The sequence below is a fragment of the Acomys russatus genome, chromosome 9 (assembly GCF_903995435.1).
Source record: "Acomys russatus chromosome 9, mAcoRus1.1, whole genome shotgun sequence".
Lineage (NCBI taxonomy): Eukaryota > Metazoa > Chordata > Mammalia > Rodentia > Muridae > Acomys > Acomys russatus.
This window is the reverse complement of record NC_067145.1, coordinates 66,428,437-66,451,405: the sequence shown is the minus strand read 5'-3', so window position 1 is coordinate 66,451,405 and position 22,969 is coordinate 66,428,437. Positions and strand designations below refer to the sequence as shown.

The window sequence follows — 22,969 nt, the reverse complement described above, 5'->3', positions numbered from 1 at the left end:
TGAGGGAGATTTTTCAGCTAACTCGTGGAGACATGGGAAACGTGACTTTAGTGTGCGTCTTTAGAGCCCCTGTGTGGCTGAGAGAGGTGGGAACAGTTTCACAGGCGCCCTCTCTCACCAGTTCTTGCCCTTGGGTTCTCCCTCCTTCCCTCTGGGTCGCCCTCCCAGCTGCTGCCCCTAGGTCAATCCTAGAAGCAAGTAGGGAGCAACGGTGGGCGGAGTCAAAGAGGTGCCCGGCTACTCTGCCAGCCAACCCCACGTGCTGGAAGCTGGGGGGGAAGGGGGTGCTGACTGTGGGCGCGGCCTGTGGCACGTGACCTCAGCGGGCTATTAAATCCTCAGGGCGGTACTCCCCGGCGTGCTGGTGCTTAGCTAGAGACTCTGCGCCTAGGCGTGCCGCCCCAGGAACCACGCGAAGGTCATCGCTGCCTGCTGCCTATCCATCCATCTTCCATCCCTCTGTCCTTCCCTCGCGCCGCGCTCGCTACCCAGCGCCATGAACCAGATAGAGCCCGGCGTGCAGTATAACTACGTCTACGACGAAGATGAGTACATGATCCAGGAGGAGGAGTGGGACCGCGACCTGCTCCTCGACCCTGCCTGGGAGAAGCAGCAGAGGAAGGTCAGCAGGGTCTCTCAAGCTTGTCTGTGTCCGGATCCCCATGGGGTGGGGGCGTTGCTGGCTGTGGCCACTAGAAGAGCTGCCCCCCGTGGTGGAGGTACTCTTGTCCTCCCAGCCCCCTACAAAACTCTGCCCCGCCCCATCAGAAAGGACAGCACATCCAGGGACCCCAGGACCCCATGTCCCATGTTCGTGTGTGTGTGTGTGTGTGTGTGTGTGTGTGTGTGTGTGTGTGTGTGTGTTCAAGTTAACATAAGTCAGAAAACAAATGGTGTTCAAAAGACGTTGTTAGACTGGAATCGGAGACTCTGTTCTGCTCTCATCCATGACCTTGGTCTAAAGTTGTTCTGTGACAGGCCCTGCTATCTTTTTTTTACCCCAAGCCTGTCTCCTCACTAAGACACAAAGTGAAAACTCGCCTCCCTCTATCCAACTTCCATAGGCCTGGCCCAAAGGGTAGTTGAAAACCAGTTATTAAACATGTTGGGCTCTTAGAGAGGGATGCTGTAGAACCCTAGACATTCAACCCACAAAGTAATAATTATTTCACACTCTATTTATAGTTCATTGAGGTAAGCACACGGGGATGAAGGAGACAGCCAGCTCCCAAGAGCTCCCTCCCCTTCTTGGTTGGTGCTCTCTGGGGCCTAATGGAACATTCCACTATTTCAGGGTTTCTTCTTGATCCTCTTGGCTAAAACAAATAGGGGACACTCACTAGGAGGCCCAGTTCCACCTCTGTTTGACTGGGCACAAAGCCTGCCTGGATGGTTAGGCAAGACAACAGGCTAACCCAGCACTGTGACAAAAGCCAGTCCCTTAAGCCAGTGCCTCCTGTCTTCTCTTCTCATTTTTTCTAGGCTAGGTGGGTTTCCCTTCTCAGAGCTACTTTTAAGTAGATACTTAAAAGTATGTGTGACTGTAAGGGTGCGTGGCAGTTTCTGTTGCTGCTCCCGTGGGTGACTGTGTGACAGTAAGTGTATAACGTTGGAAATCTGTGGTGGTGTGAGCCAGAAGGAAAAAGGCTTCGTGCTTGGGTTAATTATCAAATAATCAATCACTACTTTTGCATCTGTATTTCTCTTGTCTCCTGCCTCGTAAATTCCCAGGAACAGTTCTGTTCTCACTATTGCTTTAAAGCCCTAGTGATGTTACCTTTCCACCCTTACCTCATTTCCTGAGGTGTCTGTCATCATCTTCTTGGGAAGAGGGATTAAGACTGAACCTTTGAGAAATAGAGTCTAGAAAAAGGCTTACCAAGAAGGATGCCATGGCCCCGAGGGTTGTACTTTTGCCGTCTGGAAGTGTTGATGTGTAACCACTTGGTAAGAAAGTGAAAAGTAGCTTTAATTCTATTAGTAAGTGTCTCATTTCCTTCTTTTTTTCTCAACAAGTTTGATTACATTTTTCATGGAGTAAAAAAGAACTCAGCTTCCATATTTTTGTTTTGAAGATTTAGGGCTGCAACAGGAAGATTACCCATCATTTTTGAAAGCCAGAGTCTGATTCCAAAAGTTTCTGTTGATTCTAAGAAAATACAGTACAAAGGAGGCAGAGACATCATTAGTTTCTGCAGACGTATTGTTATGCTTTGTGACATATGTAATTTAAAACATATTTACGACATCTTTGTGTAAGTGGCATTGTTCTAATATTTTTTTAATTTTAGGACTCCTGCGTGACTTATTATTACAGTTGTAATAACACCTGAAGTATGTTATTCTAACAATGAAATTAAGTGACCCAGTTCAAAAAAGTGCTGAAAAGTGTAAAGTGTCATTTTTTCCCTTAAGATATACTGAGCTGAATGTGGTCTCACATGCCCATACTCCCAGCACACAAGAAGCTCAGCCAGGAGGATTGCTGCAAGTTGGAGGCCAGCCTGGAATACTTATTGACAAAAAGAAAAAGGGGAAAAAAAAAAAAAAAGACAGCTTGGGTATTGCAGATGCTAGGGGAAGCCAAGCCCTGATCTCCTCAGCACACAGACCTGAACGGATGTGCACACAGCTCTTTCCACTTTTGGTAGAGAACCTGCTGCGGTCAGTGAAGTTGGGTGGAGCCTTGAGCTCAGTGCAGACAGAGCAGTGGCCTCTATATTTGTCCTATGAGCCACTGCTGGAACCAGGGATGGACAAGATGCCATTGTTTCTATTGTGGGCCACCCTCTCTGCACTTGCCATTTCAGTGATATGCCAGGTATGCGATCTGTCAACAGATGCCGGTGGCTCTCCATGACGTTGGTGGCGCGCTAATGGATGTGGTGCCTAATTATACCCACAGCTCAGAGGCTTGGGACTGTGGTAATCCCTGCTCCCTGGTGTGGAATGCCTTGCTGAAGAAGGCCTTAGGAACAGTAGAGTGCTTTTTTAAAAGATCACTAAAGACATATTGGACTTAGGATGTGTGTGTGTTTGCTGGCACACCCACCTGTCTGTGAAGGATTATTGGGCCGACGGGATAGATGTTACATGGTCTATAAAGTTTGCATCTTAAATTTAACTACAACTCTAGGAGAGGAGGACAGCTCCTGTAGTGTCCGCGATGGAGCCTTTAAAATGGTGATGAAGGCTAGAAATGTAACTCAATTGGTAGAGTATTTGTCTAGAACCCAGAATGTGCTAGGTTCAATCCCTAATACGACATAAACTGGGTTTGGTTGTATATGTCTATAATCCCAGCACATGGTGGGTGGAGACAAGAGAATCAGAAGTTCCAGGTCATTCTCAGCTACATAGTGAAGTGAGGCCAACCTGGCATAATTAGGTCCTTGGTGATGAAGATGGACTGTTGTTGACAGTAGTAAAATATATACAACATGAGCTGGGCATCAAAAAACAAAAACCAAACCAAAACAGGAAACAGTAATAGTGGCTTAAGATATCAGGTTTATACCTGGCATTAGAGAGAAACTTCCCCATGCAGGGCAGTTTACGGATTCTCATTTCCAAGGTAAAGTCAGGCTGCTTCCAGGGACTGTCAAATCCTTTAACACTGATGATCTCCCACATGTGCAGGAGCCTAGCAAGAGACTTCTTCTGGATCAAACCTCTAGGGAAGTCTAGGCAGACAGAAACTTGTCACAGCAGCAATCCTGAGTGTGCACTGTCCCTGAAAGCATAGGGCGGCTGTCTGTAACCCCACAGGAGGTGAGGGCAGGTCTTTAAAGAAAAGACTTAACTGTTGTTCCCATACCTAAAGGGTCTTTCCTTCCTTAATCTGTACCTGATTCCATGATCGACACATTTTTCTAATCTGCAGACATCCAGTTTGGCTGCATTCTTTCCAGTTCACATGGCCCCATTCTCCATGGAGCTGTCCTGACAGCCTGGCCTCCCCACAGCATGTGGCCATGTTGGGTCAGGCAGCCTGGATTGATAGGTGTGTGGGAGCAGCTGGCTACAGGGTGGCGATTGGATCTAGAGGTCAAGAGCCTCAGGGCTGCCCCTCCTGTGTTCTTTGTGGGCTAAAGGCACTTGAGGGCATGAAGTCCAGGCCCTTTGTGTTTGTTTCCAGTAGTATGGATTGAAGCTGAGGCTTCATACATGGTAGGCAAGTGCTCTGCCACTGAGCTACACCCCCTGCTGTGACATGAACTCCTGTGTGAGGTTTTGCTCAGGAGAAAAGGAGCTAATTGTGTGGACAAATGACCAAGCATGTGGAATTTCTCAGATTCAGGAGACCCTGGTGGTTCTCAGCTCTGCTTGGTTCATTCTTTTGAGCTGCAGTTGAGTTCTTGCACCTTCCAAGCTTCAGTTTGTTATTTATGACACAGAGAGAAAATTCTTTCATCATCAGGTTGTGCCTCAGGCAAATGCTTAAACTGAGTTAGGGCTAAGGAGGAGCTTTTTATGCTGGGAAGTGACCCGTGTGTTTTGCATACTACTGTCAGCCTTGGAAGGCAGTACTTGTTCATTTTACCAACTGGTCTGATAGTCATCAGCACTGTTCTTAGACTTGGCAGCGAGAATGAAGTAAAGATTCAGCCCTTGGTGACAAGATGGTCTATTGTTGACAGGACTAAGATATGCACAATGTGAGCTGGGCTTGTAACTCAGTGGTAGAACCCTTGCTCAGTATGAGCAAAGCTCTATGTTCCATCCCCACACCACACACACACACACACACACACACACACACACACACACACACGCACACACACACACGCACACACACACGTACACACGTACACACACATAAACACACATGCACATACAAACACATACACACAGATGCACACATACACTCACACATTCACACACAGACACATGTACACACATACACATATACACATACAAACACATACACAAAGATATACAAACAAACACATATGTATGCCACACACAACACATGGCTCCACACATACTATTTGTTTTATATTAAATGCTGGATGCTCCATTTAAAGGTGGAGGTGAAATAAGGAGGATCATTGTGGGTGGAGCATAATAAGGAGAGAGTTTGCCAAAGGGTAGAAGTTGAGCTGTGCTGCACTGAAGTAATTACTGTTGCCTGCGTGCAGAGGGCAGAGAAACAGCCCTTTTGAGTCAGGCAGTGGTGTGAGGCCCTGTTGCAGGTTTTGCAGGGGAAATAAGGAGGGGCAATCAGTGGACTGTACCTGATTTTTACCCATCCTTTTAGAACCTATAAGGCAGTTTCTCTCCAGTATTTTATGGGGATCCCTCTCATACCCTTTCATGGAAAACCGGGGTGTGGGGTGGGGTGTAGGGGTCAATTTCAGAGATAAACATGCAGAGATGGACCGTAAACAAGGCACCACATCAATCTGGCCATCAAAGTCTAGCTGTGTGCTCTTGAGCCCATCGTGTGAGGAAGTCTGAAGTCAGACAAGCTTCACCAAAGCTGAAGATGCTGAGACAAATAGAGAGAAAAGGCTGGAGAAGGAAAATGCGGTCAAGTGGATGGCAGCGGTCCTTGGGCAACAGAGCTTCAAGGTCTGTGCCAGGAAGAGCCTTGGTTATGGAAGTTTTCTGTTTCAGACTTGATTCAAATAGGGAGGGTCTGAGGTGGAAGCCTGCTGTGGGGCCTCGGGGATAAAGTGATGACCATTAGAACAAGTAGCTAATGGATACATTTTCTTGGAAGACATCCACTCGAGAGAGATAGGGAGGGGTGCTAGAAGGGACCACTAGCTACATACAGGGCGTGAACTGCTGTGCCCAAAGTGGCTAGCCCCGTTGTCTAGAGAGGAGAGACTGGAGTTCTAGATAGTTTTAGGACAGAATCTTACATGAAGTTTAGGAAGCCCACACACCCCACTTAAGGGAACAGTTGTTACAAATACATCCTTACTTTGTGTGAGAGGTTCTAAGATGCCCAAAATCCTTCCTTTTTTTTTTTTTTTTTTGTCACCTTCTTTTTCTTTTTTTAATTTTATCATTGAAAATAAGGTATGCCCTGTCCTTTCAGTCAGATTCACCAAGTAAGAAACGTGAGCCTAAAATACAGTTTTCTACGCATGTGGGAGGAGGAAGAGAAGTCTTAACTGAGAACCTTATTTAATGCAGCCTCAGAGAGCTGTCAGAAAAGCCTGCAGTTGGTTGCTGCAGCTAGGAGACGCCCACGGAAAGGGCGCAGGCTGGAGTGGGTGGGGAGGCACGGAGCTGTGTTAGGAGTTGGTATGGAATCCTTTGGAGGATAGTCAGAACTCTGCCTCTGTTTCCCTGGGAACCGGGACTAGTTCTTCCAGAAAGAAGAGAGAACAAACGGTGAGGAGGTAAATTGAAGCGCTATGCTCTGCAGATTTCAAAGGAAGGGAACTCCAAAGCACAAGAATGTGGCCTCATGTGTGTTCAGGGCGTGCAGGTGCACTTGGGTGTGTGGGTCAGCGGAGGGGTCGATACTGGGTGTCTTCCTCAGTCTCTTTGCACCTTAGTGTTTTGAGACAGGATCTTTCATCAGTGAGAGACCCAAAGCTCACTAATTCAGCTAGATTGCCTGGCTTGCACCAGAGATGCTCTTGTCTCAGCCTCTCCAGCACTGGTTTTGCAGACACATGCCTCTGTAACTGACTTATTATGTGTATGTTGGGATCTTCACTGTCTGAGCCCTCTTGCCAGCCCTGGAGTGTGGTCTTTCTAGGGAAGTCTCAGGAAAGTCTTAGTAGTAGCTGTGGTTGTTGTACGTTGCAAACACCAATCTGAGCACAGGCTCACCCAGGTAAAACACACACTTGCCCCAGTGTTCCTAACAGCGTTGGCCACCTCAACCCTGATAGTGAGTAGACGATAAACGGACACAGCGTGAATATGTGTCACTGTGTCATTCGCTGGGCATCTCTGATTACTATATCTCAAGATGCTGTTCTGTCTCCTATATGAGTGGTCCATCAGCTCCCAGTTTCCTTGCAGTTACCTCATGAAGTTCTCTGGACTTACCCCTTCTTCTTCTTGTCCCATTTCTAAGTTCTTCATGCTTTCCACCTTAGCCTGTGCTCTGCCGTACTGCCAGCCTTTTCCCATGGCTCTGGTAAGAGTGACTGGAAAGACATGAACCTAGTTGATATGTCTGTGGCTGCTACCACCACCTCCCCCTCCTCCCTCTCTTCTTTCTTTTCTTTTCTTTCTTTATTTCCTTCTTCCTTTTTTGTTTTTGTTTGTTTGTTTGTTTGGTTGGTTGGTTGGTTGGTTGGTTTGGTTTTTTTGAGACAGGCTTTTTCTCTGTAGCTTTGGCTGTACTGGACTTGCTTTGTAGACCAGGCTGACCTGGAACTCACAGAGATCTGCCTGCCTCTGCCTCCCAGGGTGCCACCATGCCCAGCTCTCCTTTTTCTTTTTAAGAGTATTAGAAGCAAGCCAAAGCCTTATTCATCTTAGAAAAGCACTCAACCACAGAGCTATGGCCCAGATCTCCCCACAGTTCTTAAAGGTCCCACCCTCTGGTTGCCCCTCATTGTGTTTCACCTACTCCTTCATCTTATATGCTCCCCTTTCTCCTCCCCGACTCCTAAGAGTCATACTCCACCTGTGCCCCTCCCTGCCTCAGCATCCCCACTCTGGGAGGCCTGCCTGCTGGGATAGGAGTGTCTTGAAATGCTGTCTCTTAACCAGGGCTCAGTAGTGACTGTCCTCTGTAACTCCAGTCCTCTCATTGGGCCTGTAGAGAGAGAGCTTATTCACATGTATTCAATGAATGGATTATGAACCATCTTTCTGAAAACAGTGAACATAATCAACTTTTTAATTAAAAATTTAATTTAAACAAAATTTTGGTAGTTTTTAAAAGTTAAGTGTGTGTGTGTGTGTGTGTGTGTGTCTGTCTGTCTGTCTGTCTGTCTGTCTGTCTTAGGGGGTATGTATATATGTGTACTATTTTTCTTGGAGGCCAGAAAATATTTGATCCCTTCGAGCTGGAGTTACAAGTGGCTGGGGAAACTTTCCAGCTCTCCCAATTCCCTGTTTTTTGTTTTGTTTAGTTTTTTTAAATAGTTTTATAACTCTTTTAGCTACAAATGAATTCCAACACACACAATGCACACACAACACCTCATATACACACACCACATACTACATATCGCACATACATATCACACACATACACACTCACCACACACACCACACAGCACATTCTACATACTCCCACACACATGTCCTACACATGTACACACACATGTTGGGAGGAAGAAAGGATCAGCAAGAATGTGAATGGGATAGGACAGGGTAATAAAAGGTAGGATCAAAATACATAGAGCTGGAGAGAGGACTCAGTGGTTAAGAGGCCTCACTGCTCTTACAGAGGACTCAGGCTGGAATACAAGCACCACATAGTGGCTCACAACTGTCTAAACCTCCAGTTCCAGGGGATCCAACAGCTTCTTCTGATCGCTGTAGGCACTACATCCACGTGGTGCATAGAATACATGCAGGCAAAATACTTCCATGCATAAAAATTTAAAAATCTTTTTTAAAGTATTTGTATGTATTTGAAAATGTCATAATGAAACCCATTAATGTAGAAAATTAATATATGATAATAAATATTTTTTATAAAAGAAAATGAGTAAATACAAGTGATGCCACATAGTATATGAGATGCTAGAGTCACACTAGCCTGTGCAGCATTGGTGTACGTCATGTCTGAGGCCATGAAGTTAGCATGACTGAGTCACCATGATTCATTTGCTTTGCCAAGGGAGGAAATAAATTTGTTCATCGTGGTTTGTACAAATTGCTGTATACATCGAAAATGGGTTCTTTGTGGTGTCCGGTACAGCAGTAGGAGTGTAGAGGTGGAGGGTGAGGAGCGTGTATCTTGGAACAGACTCTTAGGTGACTGATTATTAAACATGCTTCGGTGGAGGAGCATGAGGTTGTTTGGGCAAATGGGAACTGTATGCAGAAAGAGGCTGCAGTTGAGTTCTGTGCCAGTACTTAGTTGTAACTGAGGCCACAGGGGTGCATAAGAAATGCAATCTTTGAAAGCCAGGAGGCATCCTCAGACTGGGGAGGAAGAGGCAGGAGGATGGAGTTCAGAGTCACTCTTACTTCTCACTGCATTCCAGGCCAATCTGGGCTCCTGTGAGATGCTGTCCCAGAACAACGACAAAGAGAGTTTTCAAGTGACTGTAATGGTGACACAAGATGCGAAGATAGTACTGTATTTTTTGGACCAAAAGATGCAGTTTTCCCCAGCAAAAGTAGGAGAATGCAAATAGGGTGCACCTTGTGATCCAATAGCTGTTTTCACTGGTTTTCTTGTTACACTGCTCTAAAAACTGGGCTCATCTTATGTTCAGGTGTGTCTTATATAGTCCAAAAAATGCGGAAATTGGTGGGAGGTGGGGGAGCTCCTTTTTCTTAGAGATATTGCATATGTATTGGATGGGACTGGTGATTCTGACTTCCCCAAACTGTAAATTCTTGTGGTGCAACCCCATGAGGCCACTTTACCCATATTGTCAGATCGAGACAATATTCAAAGCTCACCATCACACCACACCACTGCCAGGCTATAGAACTGGGCTGTGAACAGTCTGCCTTGATCTCCAGTAGCTTTAGTGTTCATCTCAGGGAGTGAGGGAAGTGCTTGGGGGCTTGGGGGGAGGGTAAACGTGTGGGAGGTGGACTGAGGAAGGATTCGGGCCAGAGATCTAGGTACAGGGGTTATCTGTGTGCAGGCAGAGGTGGAGACCTGGGTAACTAACAGGGGAGGCAGTAGAATGGAGTGTGAGTAGAGGACTCTGGAGGATGAGGTGACAGCAGCTGAGTGTGGTAGCTGTGCTTATCTGAGTGAAAACATTCATGGATTCCACAGCTTGGGGCTATGTGAATTTGCCAAGCTTCTTTTGATTTTTCCACTTGGAGAAATTGTGCCATGTCCCCTGATAGAGCTTCTGCAGTGACCCGAGATCTAGTCCCTGGAGCAGAAGCCTGGGGCTATGGAATGGGATCTCTCTTAATTCGTGAGACAACTCCCACAGGGTTTCTCTGTGTAGCCTTGGCTGTCTTGGACTCACTTTGTAGAACAGGGTGGCCTTGAACTCACAGTGGTGAACCCGCCTCTGGTTCCCAAGTGCTGGAATTACAGGCATGCGCCACCACAATTTATACTTTCAAAGCGAGCTAAAGGTGTGAGAGATTATTTGAGGCTGTGTGCTCAGGTCTGTGACATGGCCACTGGTAGGCTTTATTGAGGATGAAGTCATTGAAAATTTGTTAATATTACTGAAGAAAATAGATTCTCGTTTCATCTTAACATACCAGATATAGAATGAAACTTCAAATTTATTTTCATGTATGTATGTATGTATGTATGTATGTATGTATGTATGTATGTATAGATATAATCTTTTTGAGGCAGAGTTCCAGTGTGCAGACTGTGGTGGACTTGAACTCTTGATCCTTCTTGCTCAGTCTTCCAAGTGCTGGAGCTGCAGGCATGGGCCACCACTTCAGACTTCCTCTTTCATCATTTAAAAAATTAAGGAGATGGATTGTCTTTATATAGGTATTTTATTTTAAGACCAAAAACGCAACTATTTTGGATATTGGATAATTCCAGTGATGAAAATAGTAAAGATACGCAAACACATTGGGTCATCAAGATGGCTTCGTAGGAAAGGCACTTCGCACTAAGAGTGACAACTTGGGTTTGATTTCTAGGACCTACATGATAGGAGAGAGCCAACTCCCAAAAGTTGTTCTCTGACTCCCACATACACATAAATATGTATATGTGTGTAATTTAAAATTCTTTTAAGAAGGAAACAAATGCACTGATGAGAGACAGGTGAGTTGAAAAGACACAAGCTGTGGCTTTACATTTTGCACACCCATTCTTCCATTCTGCTATTTCAGTTTTATGCAATTTGAGGTGGTGGATGATTTTGTTGAATATCCTGGCCACGTCTGTTAGATTTTTGGAGAAGGACTAATCCCCAAATTAAAAACAAAACCCAAGCAGAGGGTAAAAGTGACATTTTAATGTAAGGATTTTCTTTTCTTCTTGCCAGTAGGTTTTTAAAAGGTGTGTGTGGGAAGGGATTTTGACATGCCTTCCCGGGCTCCCTAAACACTTACGGTATGAAGCGGGGGAGCCACTGTTAGCAGGATTTCTAGACACCACTTTAACCATATATACATTGCCGCTTGGTTTCACAAAACTCGTGTGAGACACATGTTCTTATCTTTAGTTTTTAGTCAGACGTTGAGCTGCCTGCCAGATGGCTGCTGAAGGTAGGGAAATGGTGGCTGGAAATGCCCATGGAGAATGAAAATGATGCATTTTACCTTGCAATTGAAATATTGCAAACGAACAGAGTTGCCAGTCACTTCACTGCATAGTAAAACTAGATTTCAGACCCAACCTTCTTAAGTGTTAAGGGTAGGCAAAGGGGGTGTGGTGGGGGACTAGAGAGATGACTCGGTGGTAAAGAGCACTGGCTGCTCTTATAAAACATGCAGGTTTGGTTCCTAGCACCCACATGGCGGGTTGCAATCTGAGCTCCAGCTTAAGGAACCTGAGGCCCTCCTCTTGCCTCTCTAGTGCCAGACACTAAAGTGCTACAGAGTCAGACATGCAGGCAAGATATCCATACAGATTTTATTTTATTTTATTTTATTTTATTTTTTTTATTAATTTATTCTTGTTACATCTCAATGTTTATCCCATCCCTTGTATCCTCCCATTCCTCCCCCCTCCATACAGATTTTAAAAAAGACATTCAACTAGTTGTTTTTGTCGCTTTCTGCTCACACCCATAACCAAAAGCCCAGAGCAAAAGTCTGGAGTTTCAGCACCGTTGGTATAATGCTGGCCTCCATGCACAAAGGCCAAGGTTTGATCCCCAACACACTATAAACCCACTGTGATGACACCTATAACCTCAGCACTTAGGAGGTGAAGGCAAGAGGGTCAGAAATTTAAAATCATCCTCAGCTATGTAGTAGAGTTCAAGGTCAGTCTGAGTAACAACACCCTGTCTAATTAAAGTCCAGCCCTCCAGATGTCTGGTTTTTCACTCATGTGAAACCTACCTCTGTGAGAAGGACCACGTGTCTGTGAAGTTTTAATCCCTAAACGTAACAGCTGGGAACATATGAGAGTGAAACCGCTGCATTTTAATCTCTGGAGTTCACTGTCACTCTAAGGCTTTCTTTTTTTAAGTAGAACTCCAGTGGTTGCTTCTTCCAACAGAAATGCCACAGGGCCTGGGGCCCCAGGAAAAACCAATGAGCTTCCTGCACAGTATTCAAGGCTGCCTCACACACAGCTCACGTGTGGGATTAACCGCATACATGTTTGACATGTTCCTGACTGAGCAGAAGACAGGGGTCTAAGCATTTGAGTATGTGCATGCCTTAGGTAAAACCATATGAAGGTCAGGGGCAGCAAGATGGCTCAGAGGATAAAGGTGCTTGCTACCAAGCTTGACAACTTGACTCTAATCCTTGAGGCCCAAATGGTGAAGGAGAGAACCAATCCGGAATATTCAACTGTACTCTGTGTGCATCCAAACCCACTTGTTATTCTCAATGCTGCCTCCCAAACTGCACTCTGTGTGTGTGTGTGTGTGTGTGTGTGTGTGTGAGAGAGAGAGAGAGAGAGAGAGAGAGAGAGAGAGAGAGAGAGAGAGAGAGAGAGAGAGAGAGAGGGAGGGAGAATATGAATATGAGTTGACGCCAGAGACTTGGGCACACCAGGTAAGCACTCTACCAAATGAGCTGTGCCTTCACCCCTTGTGAACCCCATTTTCTTTGATAACATCTTGCTATGTACCCAGGCTAGTTTTGAACTCAAAATTCTCCCCCTCAGCCTCCTCAAGTGTCAGGGTTAAAGACTGGTGCCACCATGCCCGGCTTCTACTCCACGAGATGCTGCTTAGTTGCTTTTGTCTGATGTCTTCAGGGTCCTGATCAGTTACACAAAGCCCCCAGCTAGAGTTGCCACTTTCAGCTGTGCTGTGTCCAAAGCCAAGAGTTCAGGTTGGAGCTGTCCTCCCATAGATGTCTGTCTGTCTGCCGGAACACATTTTGAGGTCAGAGCTCCCTGGAATTTCAGCCTCATGTGTTGGAAAACGATGGTATAGAGACTCACATTATGTTTAAATAGATCTTGCCTTTATTTATTTGACTTCCTGTTATGAAAAATTACAAAAAATTACAGACACAGAGAATAAAATACATCATCGTCATTGAGAATCAAGTTTCACAAGTAGGGGCTGTCCGGTTCTAAAAGGGAAATGGATATTGATAGTTACAAATACTTTGTAGGAAAGCAACTAGATGCTAGGCAATTGGCACTGGTGGCTTACCCAGTATTTATTGTTCATCTTATTTTTACTTTGATTTTTTTTTTCAGTACTAGGAATTGAACCAAGAGCTTCACCCATGGAGCTACAGCCCCAGCCCCACTTGTCCTTTATATTTTAACACAGGGTCTCAGTAAATTGTCCAGGCAAGTCTGGAACTAACTCTGTACCTCAGGCTGGTCCTGAACTTATGATTTCCTGCCTTAGCTTTGCAATTAGATGGCACAATGGGCAAGCATTACTCGGTCCTGCTGCTTTCTCCTGGTTTGGAAGTCCTCCCTCCTCCGACCCCATACTTCCGGGCAGGCCTCCTCTGTGCTCCGTCTGTACCCAACTACGCCAATCCCCAATTCTAGTTTATCATGCTTCTGACATGAGATTTTATCCACGGGAAAAAAAAAAGTTTCTTAGACCTACCTTTCTGGGATAAGCAGCATTTTATTTTTAAAGTTTTCTTTACATATATAGATATTTTGCCTACATGCATGCCTGTCCATCATGTGGGTGCCTAGTTCCCCTGGAGGCCAGAAGAAGGAGTTGGATCTCCTGGAACTGGGATTACAGACTGTCAGAAACTGCCATGTGGATGCTGGGAACTGGACCTGGGTCCTCTACAGGAGCAGCCAGTGCTCTTAGCAGCTGAGCATCTCCTGCTCAGAACCAGCTATGTGTCTTTATTACTCTTTGTATGTCTTTATTACTTTTTACCATGTTATAGGCTGTGCATCTGGTTTCATAAGTGTTCATTCTCATACTTTAGACAATTTGGTATTAATCTGTGCCAGGCATTAAGGATGCTTACCTGTACACTTGAAGAGATAAAAGTTAAATATAATTTAAATATATGAAACAGGAGGCTGGAGGTAAGGCTCAGTGGTTAAGGGCACTTTGCTGCTTTTCCTGAAGACCTGAGTTCAAACTGAGTACCTGTTTTAGGTGGCCTTCAATCATCTGTAACTCCAGCTCAGGAGATCGGATGCCCTTTTCTGACCTCCTTAAGTCCACGGCGCGCGCGCGCACACACACACACACGCACACGCACACGCACACGCACACGCACACACACACACACACACACCAAAGAGAAAGAATTGCTTTTCTTTTCTAATAGTTCAAGACTTTTCTCAGAATTACAGGGAATATTTCTAAGTTTGAATGCTTGAAAGTCTGCAGATTAAATATGTATAAGTGTATTTACTGTGTTCTGAAATCATGGTAGAGGAGGCATTTCCCTTTAATTCCCTAATGAGACACAGGTGGGTGTCACTGTTTGAGCCCTGGAACGACTTGGTCAGGAAGCAGGAAAAAACGTGTCAGAGATGCCTGGTGCGTGACAGTGACCTCTATTGCTAGAGCTGGCATCTGGTAACTGGATCTGCAGTATTCCAAAGGACTTATCTCCCTCAGGCCTTCATCTGGGCCTGGAGGTGCATGCCTGTAGGATCAGGAGCTCAAGGTCACCCTCAGCTACAATCCAAGCCTGGGCTGCATAAAACTCTACCTCGAAAGAAAGAAAGAAAAAGAAAGAAAGAAAGGAAAAGAAAGAAGGAAGGAAGGAAGGAAAGAAAAGGTCCGCTTCAGAAAGCTAAGGCTTCTGGGTTCTAAGCAGTTGGGGAATGTGGAAGATTAGTATAGTAAAAGGAATTGGCGTAATTACAGATAAACAAGGAAGGGAAACACTGTGAATTTATGCTAACAGATTTTGTATCATCCTGAAGTTGGCGTCAAAGCTCAGTTGCTATACCAGCAAGCCACATCCTAGTACTCCAAATTAGTTAAAAGCTTTTTCTTTTGCATTTATTTTGTACTGGTGTGTATGTGCACACCCATGTGCTATGGAGGTCAACTTGAGGGGTCGGTCCTCTTCACCAGTGAGTTTCCAAGTCTGCCTGAGCTCAGGTCACCATGCTTGGGGTAAGCACCTTCAGCCACCGAGCCCAGTAACTTGTTGGCCCTCCAGGTTAGTTTTCTAAGATATTTCAAAGGAATTGTATAAGTGATGCATGTTCATCATTAAATATGAAGGTAAGAAAAAGTCAGAAGGCACAAGTCAGAGAAAAGCTGAAAACATTTGTCTCTCTGCCTCCTAGACTGCTGTGAGTAGTGGTGTGAAACCGAGTGCTTTTTCCCAAACGTGATTAAAACACCAAAGACTTCATTCTGCGCTTCCACGAGCATTTCTAGGAAACTTTCTTTAAAATTAAAAAACAAAAAACCAAACTGTCTTTAAAATTAAAAATTTTTCTTTAAAATTAAAACCCATGTGTATGGATGTTTTGCCCTGTGTACCACATTGTATACCTGGTGCCTGTGAAGGTCAGAAGAGACCATCAAGGTCATTTGGATGTAGAGCTACAGACTGTTGGGAGACGGCATGTGAGTGTTGAGAATTGAACCCAGGTCTCCTGAAAGAGTAGTCAGTGCTTTTAATAAAGGAACCTTCTTAATGAAGAAATCCTAGCCTGGCTACCTGCCATGCGTAGTCAGCAGGATGCTAGAAATGCCCAGCTTCCCTGCATTTTTGTCATATGGTAAGCGTCCCCCAAATGTAAGGAAAGCTGTGCCTGTACCTGCCTGAGGTCTGAGGCAGCAATGCAGACAGTATGGTGTATTCCAGAAAGCTGCTTCCTCCCAAATGAGCGCCTTCATCCCTCTGTGTGGGCAGCCATTCATTTGGGTCCCCCAAAATAGTAACAGTATGGTGAACTTGAATTAAAGAATATTTATTTTGTTGTGTGTGGTGGTGCAAGCTGTTTCCCCAGTTGCTGGTTGGGCTGAGGGGCGGGGGGACATCACTGTGCTTTTCTTTTCTTTCTTTCTTTTTTTTTTTTTTTTAATTTTTTATTAATTTATTCTTGTTACATCTCAATGGTTATCCCATCCCTTGTATCCTCCCATTCTTTCCTCCCTTTCATTTTCCCCTTATTCCCCTCCCCTATGACTGTTCCGGAGGGGGATTTCCTCCCCCTGTATATGCTCATAGGGTATTCAAGTCTCTTCTTGGTAACCTGCTATCCTTCCTCTGAGTGCCACCAGGTCTCCCCCTCCAGGGGACATGGTCAAATATGAGGCACCAGAGTTCATGTGAAAGTCATACCCCACTCTCCACTCAACTGTGGAGCATGTTCTGTCCATTGGCTAGATCTGGGTAGGGGTTTAAAGTTTACTGCCTGTATTGTCCTTGGCTGGTGCCTTAGTTTGAGCTGACCCCTGGGCCCAAATCTGCCTATCATAATGTTCTTCTTGTAGGTTTCTAGGACCCTCTAAATCCTTCTACTTTGCTAGAGTCCTATTGGAGAATAGCAAAGTGTGCTTTTCTTTAAGCTTTGGATTCACCCTCAGGAAGAGAATGAGCAAAGTACAGTAAACTGAGCAACAGTTGGGCATGCCCTGCCGGGGAGCTGCATGTCATACACGATTCCCTGGCTCCTAGGGAACAAGTTATTTTGGGAAGCATAGCTCAGGATTGATCAGAAGGAGCCTTAACGTAGTTGCTTACCAGTAAGTCCTTGGAGGAATTCTCCACCCATCTCATGCCAGAGTGAGGAGGCAGGTGTGACCCCACAGAACACCAGGCTAGAGGCTGAGTTGGGCTCCTGGCCTAGCACAACATTAAAGCTTGTATGATCAGGCCCTGGTAGCTTTCTTGTGCTCATAGGTGTTGACTCCATCCCACTCCCCAACCCCCTTGATCTTTCACAGAGACTATGGAGTAGGCTTTCATTGTGAAGATGTTTGGCTTGCTTAGTTCGACATATGCTTCAAGCCCTAAGATAGTTTGGGAAGAATCATATAGTTCTTGTTGTCACTGTTGGGTTTGATAGCTAAAAGGAAGGGAGGGCTTCCAGAAGATCAGCTGTGATCCTGAGGGAATTCGTGGGGCTGGGGTATGGCTCCATGACAGAGCAATTACCTAGCATGTGCCTGGGCCTTGTGGTCCATCCTCGGCATTGAAAAAACCACAGAAGAGATGGGATATATCAGCTTATAGATTTTTTTCTATTTACTTATTCGGTTATTTACTCTGTGTGTGTGTGTGTGTGTGTGTGTGTGTGTTTTGTGTGCATGTGCAAGCAGGTATACTTGTACCAAGGCATGCATATGGAGGTCAGAGGAAAACTTTGAGGAGTCAGTTCTTTCCTTCTGCCATGTGGGTCCTGGGGGTCAAAAATCAGGTTGTCAAGCTTGGTGGCCAGCCCTTTGCCTGCTAAACTATGTCACAAGCCTCAGGTTTTCTTGTTTGTTGTTTGTTTGTTCTAATTAAAATTTGGTTTTGGAGCCAGGTGTGGCAGCACATGGGCAGGGGGAGCTCTTTGAGTCCCAGGCTAGTGTCAGAGTCTCTTTGTAACAAGTCCCTGTCTTTTACCAAAAACAAACAGAATTTTGTTTTAAGAATCTGGAAAGATGGCTCAGCTGTTAAAAGCACTGGCTGCTCTTCCAGAGGTCCCAGGTTTAATTTCCAGCACCCACAGGGCAGCTCACAACTGTGTGTAACTTCCTCTTCTGATCTCCATGGGCATCAGGCGCATATGACAAACAAGACATACTCAGAGGCAAAACACCCATATGTGTTAAACAAACAAACAAACAAATTAAAAATAAATAAAATTTAAAGTTGTTTTGAGAATTTTAACAGTGTTTGTTGAGTGAGATTGCATCTTTAGCCAGGCTTAGGACTCTTAGCCACATAGTATTTGTTCTCTTTAAATGGTTTAACTCCAAGGTAAGGAAGGATGACAGAGGTAGAGATGTGTACTCTCAGCTGAAAAACAAGACTCAGGAGCATAAGTAATGGACTTCTGTGCTGAAGCGTTCCTCCTGAACAGGGAGGAAATTAACAGATGGAAGCTGCTTAGCTTCTTGAGGATGTAAGGTCTTTATGAGGCAGAGAAATGCTAAGTGCATCAGCCTACAGCCAGCACTGCTGATGGAGCTCAGCAGCAGTGGGACCCAGATCAGGCTTCTTTTACTTTTGGCTTTTTGAGATTGGCCTTATTATAAAGCTAGAACTCACTGTGTAGCTGAGGGTAGCCTGGAAATCACTGTGTAGTTCACCTTCAGCCTTGAACACCTGATCCTCCTGTCTCTTTGTCACTTATTTTAGGATGCCAGGTGTATACCATTATGCCTGTCTTTTAAGGAAAATTTTGACATGGAAAAAGGAAAATAAATCAATCTTAAGGATTATACTTTAGACTGGAGTAGTAAGGGTCTAGTCTGTGTGCATATCTTTAGAAGAAGGACTCTATTTAAAAAAAAACTGATCTTAAATAAAACAATTCAAAGATGAATCCACGTTAAAGATGTTCATTGGCCTTGATCTAGTGGCAGGGTCTCCTGTCTCAGCTTCTTAAGTTCTTTGATTACAGGCATGACTCACCATGCCCAGTTTAGGCAGGCCAGTTTCCATTGCTGTCATGTCTGTGACCATAGACTACTGATTAGCGCACAAGGGAGTTAGGGACACAGTGAGCCTGGCTCTCTCTTTGTGGAACTCCACCTCCACCTTGTCAGCCCTTTCCCAGGTCTATGTTCTTGGCCACCATCTGTTCTGGAGGTTATTCTATTTATTTATTTGTATGTGTTGGGGGTGTGTGGGGTGTGCACCTATATGTGTGGGTACAGGTCTATTCACTTTTGCATGTGTGTGTGAGTGCGTGCATGCCTCTGTGTGTGTGTGTGTGTGAGTGTGTGTGTATGTGTGTGTGAATGCCAGAGGACAACATGATATGCCTTCTCTGTCACTCTCCATGTTAGTCTTTGAGGCAGAATCTGAACCCAAACTCACCATCTCTACTTTGGCTGGCCAGTGAGCCCCGAGAGGTGGGTGCTGGGGATCCGAACTCGGGTTCTTTTGCTGGTGCAGCAAGCACTTTAACCGTTGAACCAGCATCCTACTCCCTTTGGATGTTCTGAGGAAGAGATTCCCACATATCAGAGTCTGTTCCTCAAACCCCAATTTAAACAGGCTATATTCAGCTTTGATGAAAAACTGAAAACGCAGTATTTCGTGATACACAGCTCCTTAGCACTCATGTTTCTGAATTCTTGAGCAGCCTGTGGGCTAGACAGAAGGTAGACGCATGAGGCTGGCAGTTGAAGCCTCAAATTCCCAGTTCAGACTTTCTGATTAAGGCCAAGTCTGGGCAAGACTGTCCTTCTAAGTGCTGGGGAGCCATGGTTAGCCTGGCCACTTGATCACCCATGAGTGGATTCTATTTTTACACACCCTTTTCAGTCGCGTTGCCTGTTATTTTTCCATTCTCTCTCCCTCTCTCTCTCTCTCTCTCTCTCTCTCTCTCTCTCCCCCCCCCCTCAGCCTACATAGTCTTTCTTAATATTTGAGAATTCTGCAGTTGAGCTTGGCATAATTTTTTTTTAATGTAGAGCTTGAATAGACATTTTTGGATTAAAATAAAAACAACAAAACCTGGTTACACCTTCAAAGTTTGCCAAGTAAGATCATAATGAGGAACAAATTTGGTGGCTCATGCCTGTGATCCCAGTTCTTGGCAAGCTGGGGCAAGGGCATTGCAAATCTGAGGCCAGCCTGAGCTACAGAATGAAACCCTGTCTCAAAGCAAAACCATGGGCTAGGGATGTGTCTCAGGTGGTAGGGTGCTTGCTTAGTATGCAAGAGTCCCAGGTCTCCAACCCCCACCCCTGAACTTCATATATCAGATTTACTGTAACCCCAACACTCACTGAGGAGTTGGAGGCAAGAAGGTCAGGAGTTTGGTTTGGACTGCTTAGGGAGTTTGAGGCCAGCCTGAGACCCATGAGACCCTGTCACAAACAAACCCCAAACAAATGGTTATGGCATGCCACTATAATCCAAGCACTTCCTCCAACTGAGATCTGTGAACCCTGCGTTTCTGCATTGTTGATTTCACCAGCATCTCCTGAGTGTGAAGATGGGGTTGCTTCTGGAAGCCCTTGAGATGTTTGTTGGTATTCCTGCTCAGAAGACTTAGGGATCCGGAGTCCAGCCAGGTCAGGTGTGCTGGAGCGAATCCACAGTGATCGTCTTCTCTTTTCCTTCTTGCAACATCTTCGCATCATTGAATTTGCTGCCATTGCTACCCTGGAAACCTCAGCTAAAGGCCGCTGTGTGTGCTAGTGCAATTCCAATGTATTCATGGCCAAGACTGTGGGAGTTGGAATTCTGAAGTGGGATGGGCAGGTTGTGGTCCTCTGGGTGATACGAAGAAGGCCCAGTGAGTAGGAGGTGTATCCAGTGAATTACAACCATGTCCTGATTTAAATGTAGCTTTAATATTTTAATTGCCCCTTACTAATATATTCTTTTAAAAAATGATATAGGCAAAGATTCCTCTTAGTAGCAAACGTGATGAGGTGGATACTTTTTATCAGATCAAGTTAAGATAGGCTAATATTGGCTAGAAAATTGGTAAAGGCTCTTGTCACCAAGATGGACAACCTGAGTTTGATTCCCACAACCCCCATGGCAGAAGGAGAGAGCCACCTTCTTGTCTCCATATACACTCCATGGCATACACGCACACGCACACACATACATATTCATTCATTCATTCATTCATTCATTCATTCATTCATCCCCTTTCTCCTTCCCTCCTCCTCATCCTTCCCTTCTCCCTCTCCCACTTCCTGCCTTCCTTTCCTCCCTCTTTCTCTTTTATAAGACAGGGTCTCACTGTAGCTTAGGCTGGCCAGGAACTCCCTCTGTAGTCAGAGATGGCTGACCTGTGCTTCCCCATGCCACTGTTTCTAATAGAATCTTGGAGATTAAACAGTGATTTGTGGACAGAGAATGAAATAACTGTCTCTTCTATAGCTAGGTGCCTGGCTATATAAATTATGAGAACATGAGGGTTCTGAGTGGACTTCAAGGCATCCTGGCCATTGATAGTAGCCAGCTTGTGGGATCCTTAGGGTTAATGTTCCTGATGTTATATATTCTTTGCTTTATTTTACTTATTTTCACCCCAAGGATGGAACCCAGGGCCCTGTGCATACTAAACTAAACAAGTACACTAACACTAGGTTACATCCTAATCTTGCAATGGTGAAATTTTAAGAATCTACAAACAGTTGAAAAGTGCACAACTTTAAAGGTGTGGATTTTTTTTTTTCCTATTTGGATGATTACTGAGTCTCATGGTTAATGTTTTGTCACTATTGTGAGTACTTTCTGGGTCCAGAGACTTCTTGAATGAAGTAGAGGCCAGAAAAACACTTTGCTTGATATTTTCCAAAATGGTGGAATGTTTAATTGTGTTTGAGAGAGAGAGTCTCTGTGTCACTTGACTGCCCTGGAACTTGCTATTACACCAAGCTGGCCTTGAACTCAGAGAGATCCCACCTCTGCCTCCCAAATGCTGGGATAAAGGCATGTTCCACGACATCTAGCTAGATTAGCTGGATATTTAAATTTAAGGCCACACTGTTAGCTTCTTGGTGTGCTGTGTGTGTGTGTGTGTGTGTGTGTGTGTGTGTGTGTGTGTGTGTGTGTGCGCGCGCGCTGCTACACTTCTATGCATGCATGTGTCTGGAGGCCAGAGTCAATCCCAGATGCCTCTTCAGGAGCTGCACTGTTGGCTTCTAACGTGGCTTTCCAGGTGCTGGCTGGGGTTGGCCCTGTAGCATTCATATGGACCACACAGTGTCACTCTGTGTGTGGCATATACACTATCAAGGCTCTTCTATCAGGGCGTCAGAAAGGGTCATAGTGAGGCAGGCCTTTCTCCCTGTGGCAGCCACAGGGATGAGTGGCAGGGTTTCCACCCTCAGAGGATTAGGCCACCTCCTCTCTGAGGGAGCAGAGTGTCCCTTCTTAGTGGCAATGCTGAACAAACCCTTCCAAGAATGAGCTCTGTCCTCCCACCTCTCCTCCACCAAAGGTGCTGAACACACTCTCTAGAACTTCCTTCCCTTCTGCAATATTGATCAGGAACAAGGAAACTGATCAGAAATGATCTTGGAAAATTAGGAATGTTTGAAGTAGAAACAAAGACACTGTTAAAGCAATTGTTATAAATAGGTAAATGGAATATTTTTTACAAATAAGCTTAACAAAATTGTGTTTTTAATATATATGTTTAAATTAATTCAAAAAGTTTGTTGTTGTTGTTGTTTTGTCAGAGTATGTTCAGAATCATCCTACCAGGCAGCACTGGCCAGCTCACTCCTGTGTTTCTCCTCTTGATAACCATTTGAACTCTTGTATAACCCTGATCGTGTTAGTGACTATACCTGTGTTATAGCTGGGCGACCATCATGATGTGAAGGACAAATGATTGCACAATGTCATAGTCAGAAATAGAATGTGAATCCCAAGCCATGACTTCAGGCTGGGTTCAGCTCCCTGCCCACCCTTCCTGCTCCTTTTTGGGAAATTTTGGCTGTCTCACCTGCAGGCTTCAGGCCAGGGCAAGGGTCAGGGTACACTAGAAGGCACAGTGTGTTTCTGGGCTCCCCGAGGAAAGGTAATGACATGTAACTTCAGAGTCATTGCATGCCTCCACAGCTCCTGATGAAGCCCCTGTGCTGTCTTATGGTTGGTGGATTTGCAAACCCTGCCTTCCCTTGACCTTCATTCT

At 45.1% G+C, this 22,969-nt stretch overlaps 1 protein-coding gene across 1 annotated transcript in view; it reads left to right on the top strand.

Annotated features, from left to right (window-relative positions):
* Positions 1–343: 343 nt before the first annotated feature.
* Positions 344–22,969, top strand: part of Actn2 (actinin alpha 2) — a 68,896-nt gene continuing 46,270 nt past the window's right edge. Inside the window, 1 exon segment of the mRNA XM_051151479.1 lies at positions 344–622. Within this exon segment, the coding sequence (XP_051007436.1) occupies positions 497–622 (126 nt within the window). The 5' untranslated portion in view covers positions 344–496.